The sequence below is a fragment of the Oncorhynchus mykiss genome, chromosome 12, assembly GCF_057628025.1.
Source record: "Oncorhynchus mykiss isolate SJ-2025 chromosome 12, ASM5762802v1, whole genome shotgun sequence".
Taxonomy (NCBI): Eukaryota; Metazoa; Chordata; class Actinopteri; order Salmoniformes; family Salmonidae; genus Oncorhynchus; species Oncorhynchus mykiss.
Window position 1 is genome coordinate 16,159,722 of NC_143033.1, and position 7,779 is coordinate 16,167,500.

Sequence of the window (7,779 nt, forward strand, 5' to 3'; positions counted from 1 at the left end):
CCACAGGTTACAAGAAGGTGCAACAAGTTCCCCGACGTCCCCAACTACTTCATTAATATTTGTTGAGAAATAATATGCCTCAAGTCATTTTCTCAAGACAAAGGTGATGGCTGGGTATGATTGTGCACATACGTAAATAAATATGTATGTTATTTTTGTTGTTGTCATTAGCCGAACAAACAGAGCTATTTTTGGATCTAGTGTTTTCCATGATGCAGTATAACATTCAGAAATGTGTATTGGTGGGGTCTTGAGACACATAGGAAAACCTATGTGAGAATGCTGTTCATCGACTACAGCTCAGCATTTAACACCATGGTACCCTCCAAACTCGTCATCAAGCTCGAGACCCAGGGTCTTGACCCCCGCCCTGTGCAACTGGGTACTGGACTTCCTGACCCAGGTGGTGAGGGTAGGTAACAACATCTCCACCCCACTGATCCTCAACACTGGGGCCCCACAAGGGTGTGTTCTGAGCCCTCTCCTGTACTCCATGTTCACCCACGACTGCATGGCCATGCACGCCTCCAACTCAATCATCAAGTTTGCAGACGACACTACAGTGGTAGGCTTGATTACCAACAACAACGAGACGGCCTACAGGGAGGAGGACTTCCTCGGCGTACACATCACGGACAAACTGAATTGGTCCACCCACACAGACAGCGTGGTGAAGAAGGCGCAGCAGCGCCTTATGACATATATACAAATATACAGTTGATTTGTATATGGTGTCTGTTTTGCCAACATTCCACCCCTTGAACTCTGTGTCATTGCAAAACAACATTGAAACATGACACAGAGTACAAGTAGTGGAACGTTAGCTAAACAGCCTGGTACCCAGCTAGGTGTATGAATGTTTTGGTGGGAAACGTATCTCTGCGTGCCTCCTTGGCTGTTGCTGATACTTTAGCATTGGCTCAGTTGTTCTCTTCTGGTGTTACTAGCAGAGATGGAAAAGGAAGTGACACATACAAATGTTTTCTGTGTCAATGGCGGTCAAATGAGCTAAGTAGACCAGACCCAGCTGCTATCGCATTGGTGTCTATGGGAGAGCCACCACCTTGAGTAGACCAGAACTGTCCACTGACAGCTTATGTAGCAGGAGAATGCTGCTGCACTGTATTTTGACCAGAGTGTATACCAGAGGCTGAGGAGAGGTAGCCACCAACACAAACACTCTCAGCAGCACCCCCCCCCACACACACACATTGGTGATGACGAAGGGACAAAACATGACCATGATCAGGAAGAAGACCATGACCAGAAGCTGGGATGCCTTCTGCCCTGCCAACCCCTCCTGTGTCAAGGCTTAGTGAACGCCTGAAGAAGAGCAGGAGAGTGAGAACCCGAAGGAGGAAGCCCAGGGTCAGGGTGGCACTTAACTTGGGCCGGAACAACAGCTGGTCCAGGCAGATGGTAGCGTCAGTCTGCAGGGCGCTGATGGTGAGCAAGTAGCTTACCACCATTATGGTGAGGGGGACGAAGAAGGCCAAGAAGGAGCCCACCAGGACAAAACTGTCATCTGTCAGCAGGCATCTGCCATCTTTGAACACCTTGGTGTGGTCACACAGGCCTAGGACGAGGATGGGCATGAGAGACACAGAGAAGAGAGAGAGGTTCTTTTAGTGTGAGGTTTATGAGTATGTATTTGTGTGTATATGTGTGCATCACCTCTAAATGAATAATCTTGGTTATAAACAGATGTTTAAAGATGTAACAATTAGTCAGTGCATTGGAAATGTACATAATATGGTGCAAGAACCTATTGAGCCCAGAGTCATCACTTTCACCCTAGATTGCTGAAGGAGGACACAAATCCAGCGATGGCTTCCTACTTGTCAGGTCTCTCGTACTGGGCACACAGGGGTTCTGGGATGGCGAACTCACACACCACATACAGATAGGTGACCGCATTGAAGATGAAATCCAGCAGTCTATCTAGCCTGTAATGTTTGTGAAAAGGAATATTGTAGATTAAGTGGTAGTGGATTTTATTTGCTTTACTGTTCTGAGTTATGATGCTAAAGTATTCTATAGTGTCTTTTCTGGAGATGTGTAGTCTACAGGAAATATGCATATAAAAAAATCTCTGTTTATTGTTGGAATGTTTGTGTATCTGAATGATGATCAAACACTATAAAATATGATAATTACAGTACTTCCGTGCATCATGCAGCTTCCACCATATTGCCTAACATTTATAAACAATTTTCCTTCAAAATCATAAAAATAGCACAACACATATCTAGTATCATATAGCTATCATTACCATTTCTATGACTCAAAGGAGAAGACGTTTTACAGTCTTATTTAGATTGTTTATGCACCCGAAAGAGATGCATAGAAATCCAATTGTAAAACGTCTTCTCTTTTGAGTCATATTTGACTAAAAGCTAGATAGCTAAATTGACTAACTAGCTCAGTGAAAGCAAGGGTATGGAGGTTCATGTCGGAAATATAACGTTAGTTTATTGACAAATGTATTAACTAGCTAGCTAATAATCTCTACTATTCTATGTTAGCTACATACATTGTGATTCACGCTTGTTGTTGGGACTGTCAGTGACCAGTCAAGTGTTGGGAAGGCATCCGTGAGAAGCTTGACATACCCAATATTTTTTTTGCAGCAGGTTCTCAAAGCACTCTCCTGCAAAATGTGCTCTGCAAATGGCACTCCTTGTGATCAACTTGGGTGCATCCTGAGTTTGGGAAACCTATGTAACCCACAAGACATATTTTTTGGGGAAGATAAACTGTAAATTGCTTTTACAGACTAAGACACAGTAAAGATGAGCAATTCTCTTGCTTACCGATATGTAGTCTTGCATCAGGTCAGATACCCATGGTTCACTACAGCTGAGCCACAAAAGAATCAGCAGGCGGGTGGAATGAAAACATTCTTTCAACCCGTGGGTCGGCTTGTGGTTCAGAACAATTACATTGCGGGTCAGAAACATTTTTAATAAAGATACACTTTTTTAAAAGCCCAGGGGCTTGTTGTGTTGCATTGTGTTGTGTATTCCATTCTGTGAGCGTTGAGGCAGACATAAGGCTACCAGCCACGCACGCATCGAGTCCATTATTTGTGTAATGTTGTGTGTGTAGGTGGCAGGGAAGTCAGGCGCAGGAGAAACGAACTTGGCATAAATGGAGTCGTTTAATATACTTGACAAAACTCCATAGTCAAAAATACAAGCTAAAATAAAAGTGGGTACATGAACCCGTCGCGCACAAATACATAATACACGAATATACAAACAATCTCTGACAAGGACATGAGGGGAAACAGAGGGTTAAATAAACAACATGTAATGAATGGGATTGGAACCAGGTGTGACAGAAGACAAGACAACCAATGGAAAATGACAAATGGATCAATGATGGCTAGAAGGCCGGTGACGTCGACCGCCGAGCAACCCCCGAACAAGGAGAGGTATCGACTTCGGTAGAAGTCGTGACAATTTGTGTGGTGCTAAAACGTTCTATTTGTCTATGCGCTGAGTTTATGTTCACTCTCCCCAAATAAGAATATGACACATTGCCAAGTTTATTTTCCCTGCCACGTGAGAATACGACACACTTTCACTGGATAGCCAAGCTCAAACAAAAATTGCTAAAGTAGGCCTAACCGGAGAAACTATACGGATGTATCCCAACCAAAAACCATAGATTTCAGGCAATATCCGTGCTGACACACATCAACACCATCATCCCAGACACCCTGGACCCACTCCAATTTGATACCACCGCAATAGATCCACAGAAGACGCAATCTCAATTGCACTTCAGACTGTCTTCTCCCACCTGGACAACAGGCGAAATAACTACATGAGAATGCTATTCATAGACTATAGCTCAGCATTCATCACCATAGTGGACCCCAAGCTCATCACTAAGCTAAGGTCCCTGGGACTGAATACTTCCCTCTGCAACTGGATCCTGGGCTTCCTGACTGGCTAGCCCCAGGTGGTGAGGGTAGGCAAGGATACCTATGCCACGCTGACGCTCAACACGGGGGCCCCACAGGGGTGTGTGCTTAGTCCCCTCTTGTGCTCCCTGTTGACCCACGACTGAGCAGACACGCACGACTCCAACACATCATAAAGTTTGCTGATGACACGACGGTGGTAGGCCTGATCACACACACACACACACACACACACACACACACACACACACACACACACACACACACACACACACACACACACACACACACACACATCATATGCTGCTGCTACTCTGTTCTTTATTTTAACTCTTATTATTATCTGTCTTGTTGCCTAGCCACTTTACCCTGCCTTTATGTACATATCTACCTCAAATACATCGTATCCCTGCACATTCATCTGGTGCTGATACTCCCTGTATATACTTTTAATGCTTGTGTATTTTATTCCTTGTGTTATTATTTGTATTTTGTATTATGTTTTAACTATCCATCGTTGGGAAGAGCTCATGAGCAAGCATTTTACGATAAAGTCTACACCTATTGTATTTGGCAAAAAAAATGATAAATGTTATGATAAGGGTATAGGTTACAGTATCATCGTGGAAACGTGCTGTGCGAGTGAAATCCCCAGTTTGTAACAACAACCATGCTGTAAATGGTTACACAGCCTGCACAAAGTGCAAGCAAACAAAGTGCAAGCAGGTAGACCTATTTATCAGTAAATGATTTCCTTAATTCAGGAATTCGTTCATTAGACCATATGCAGGCCATGTAAACTGGTGTGGCTTGTAAAAGTTTGAGTAGCATACTAAATAAATGTGGCCTATTTTTGCAGCCAATATTATATTCTGGGAATGGTTTATTTAAGTTTTAATTAGGCCTAAACTATTTGATTATCTAAATAATATTGAATGTAAAGGTATTGTTTTGTTATGTAAACTATACAGGCTTTCATTAGGTAAGAAGGCTAATTAGAAGGATATGTTTCTCAAAGCGATTTGAGTGACAGATCGCCGTCCCCTCTGACTTCAAAATGGCCCGAGTTGCTCCCCTCCTCAAGAAACCAACACTCGACTCATCTGACGTCAAAAACTACAGACCTGTGTATCCCTTCTTTGTTTTTATTTCCAAAACACTTGAGCGTGCTGTCTCTGATCAACTTTCTTGTTATCTCTCTCAGAACGATCTTCTTGACCCTAACCAGTCAGACTTCAAGACAGGTCACTCAACCGAGACTACTCTTTTCTGTGTCACAGAGGCTCTCCGCACTGCCAAAGCTGTCTCTCTCTCCTCTGTTCTCATCCTCCTAGATCTATCGCTGCCTTTGACACCGTGGACCACCAGATCCTCTTCTCCACCCTCTCAGGGCTGGGCGTCTAAGGCGCTGCACACTCTTGGATTGCATCCTACCCGACAGGCCGCTCCTACCAGGTGACATGGAGAGGATCTGTGTCTGCACCACGTACTCTCACTACCGGTGTCCCCCAGGGCTCGGTTCTAAGCCCTATCCTCTTCTCTCTAAACACCAAGTCCCTCGGCTCTGTCATATCCTCACGTCTCTCCTATCATTGCCATGCGGATGATACTCAACTACTTTTCTCCTTCCCCCTTCTGACACCCAGGTGGCGGCATGCATCTCTGTGTGCCTGGCAGATATCTCAGCTTGGGTGTCAGCCCACCACCTCAAGCTCAACCTCGACAAGGCGGAACTACTCTTCCTCCCGGGAAAGGCCTGCCAGCTCAAAGCCCTCTCCATCACAGTTGACAACTCCACACCGTCACCCTCCCAAAGTGCAAAGAACCTTGGCGTGACCCAGGACAACACCCTGTCGTTCTCTGCAAACATCAAAGCACTGACCCGCTACTGCAGGTAGCAACATCCGTAGAGTACAACCCTACCTCACACAGGAAGTGGTGCAGGCCCTAATCTGTAAAAAAACATTTAAAAGGACTATGTGGGTTATGTGCCCCTGTGCCCCCTATGGCCATGAAGCCTCTCTTACTCACTACATGAGCTTGTGTGACTTTGCTAACACAATCAACAGTATGTTAATTAAGAGACCTTCCTTGTCCATCAGTGTTCAGTTTATTTGAAGCATTACTTAATGAGGACAAGATCAACAAGACTACATTCTCTGTCACATAAGTCAGTTTGTGCTTACAGGTTTGTTTGTTTACAACACTGTTATGTTGATACCCATGAGGTACAGTCTATTTTTAAATGGAGCCTTGTGTGTGAAGCTGAGACCAACAGCCACTGAGAGTGATAAGACATTGAGGAAGACTAGAGCTCTGAAATGTCTGAGTTTGTATGTGAAAAGCAGCGAAAACATGAGTTGGAGAGAAAGGGTTTCCTCTGTACTATTCTTTATCTGCAGCTAGTGTTTGTTGAGTAAAGGTGCTGTACGGTCATGCAGGGACAAGAGCCTTCCAATCTAGAGACTGTTATGCCTCATGGTCGTGGGAGGATTTGCAGGACATTCTGTTCTATGACACATTCTCTCTCTCTTGTTTGACTAATCTTGTGGGGGGACACAATTAATCCCCATTCCAAATCCTAATTTCCCTAACCCTTAACTCTAAATCGAACCCTAAACCTAACCTTTAACCCCTAATTCGTTACCTTAACCACAAACGCCCTAGAAATAGCCTTTTTCCATGTGGGGACTAACAAAATGTCCCCAGTTGGACAAATGTGTGTTTGTTTACTAGTCTTATAGTTAAAGTATAGTTAAACACGTCTATACACACAGACACACACACACACATTTATAATGTTGAGAAAGTCACACATGTGTAGCAAGGATAATTGAACACTTTAAAAACATTTTTGGCTCCAGTACATTATGGATCTAGGAAAGGCATTACAGCTAAGAGCCAGAGCAACAGCTTTTGATTAATAACCTGTTTTCTATGCAGGACACTGATACTTATGCGGCCTCTTTGTTCTTAAATGTATTCAGTTCAAATACAGTAGAGCATAATCTCTCATTCATATGAATGGAGTGTTGTCCCCATGGAGCTCCAGAATACATTGAATGGGAAACATTGTGGGTGCTTCATGAATGGTGAGCTGTTTGGGTAACAAAGTTGACCATGGGGGAGTGGTTGCTGCTTACTTTGTGAGTAAGGAGTGAGAGAAACGTAAGACTAATTCAATCTATATGGTTTGTTTGGATGTATTTGTAATAGCAAAACAGAACTGGTATTTTGTGGTTTTCGTGATGTTGTGCGATTGACTGACAACGTCGTCTAGGGGAAATGAGTAAGGGGAAAAGGTTATGCTACTCTAGGTGTTTTTCCTCTTCTTACCCAATACCAATACTCTCCCTCCTCCATCCTCACCATTTACAGACCTTCTTATGCTAGTCTTGCTTGCCAGCGAATGGCACTTGATAAATACTAGCCTTACCTTTACAATACATGTTTGTTCTTTGTGTTGCAATGTTGTACAAGAAAGCACTTGAGAGTAGATAAGATCTAATCCTATCGTCAAGTAGGGTACTAAGTAACTCGTAAACCTATTGTATAGCAAGATCAACAACACCTTGGTAACAGGACCCCTATTTGAATACTTTTCCCCTAATCATCACACATTCATAGGCTGATGATAGGCTTCCATGACTACGATAGGCATTGTCCAGTCAGGCCTACTTTCTGCAGGTCTGGCTTTTCAGCAGCGCTGTGATGATTGCTTGTCACAGGGTATTGTTTCTGCTTGTTCAGCTACATGACTAATCACGCTAAAAAGAACACAAGAGAGCACACGCTGTCTTCCTGCTCTTCTACCGTGTCATAGTTCCTCTTACTTGATTAGAAAAGGT

The 7,779-nt window shown here is 43.7% G+C and overlaps 1 protein-coding gene across 1 annotated transcript; it reads right to left on the reverse strand.

The window, feature by feature from the left end:
- Positions 1-1,045: 1,045 nt before the first annotated feature.
- On the reverse strand, positions 1,046-1,917 carry LOC110536797 (5-hydroxytryptamine receptor 2A-like). The gene is made up of 3 exons (XM_090191360.1): positions 1,839-1,917; positions 1,296-1,576; positions 1,046-1,150 (listed from the first exon to the last, which is right to left on the reverse strand). The coding sequence occupies exons 1-3, from the start codon at positions 1,915-1,917 to the stop codon at positions 1,046-1,048; spliced, it is 465 nt and encodes a 154-aa protein (XP_090047486.1).
- Positions 1,918-7,779: the final 5,862 nt, after the last annotated feature.

Bases quoted from the DNA above. Each gene is read 5' to 3' on its own strand.
- LOC110536797 (XM_090191360.1), bottom strand. From the start codon at position 1,917: ATGCGGTCACCTATCTGTATGTGGTGTGTGAGTTCGCCATCCCAGAAC. The intron at 1,577-1,838 runs GTAGGAAGCCAT...TCCTCGTCCTAG, and splicing joins CAGTACGAGAGACCTGACAA to GCCTGTGTGACCACACCAAG. The intron at 1,151-1,295 runs GTTGGCAGGGCA...ACCTCTCCTCAG, and splicing joins TAAGCCTTGACACAGGAGGG to CCTCTGGTATACACTCTGGT.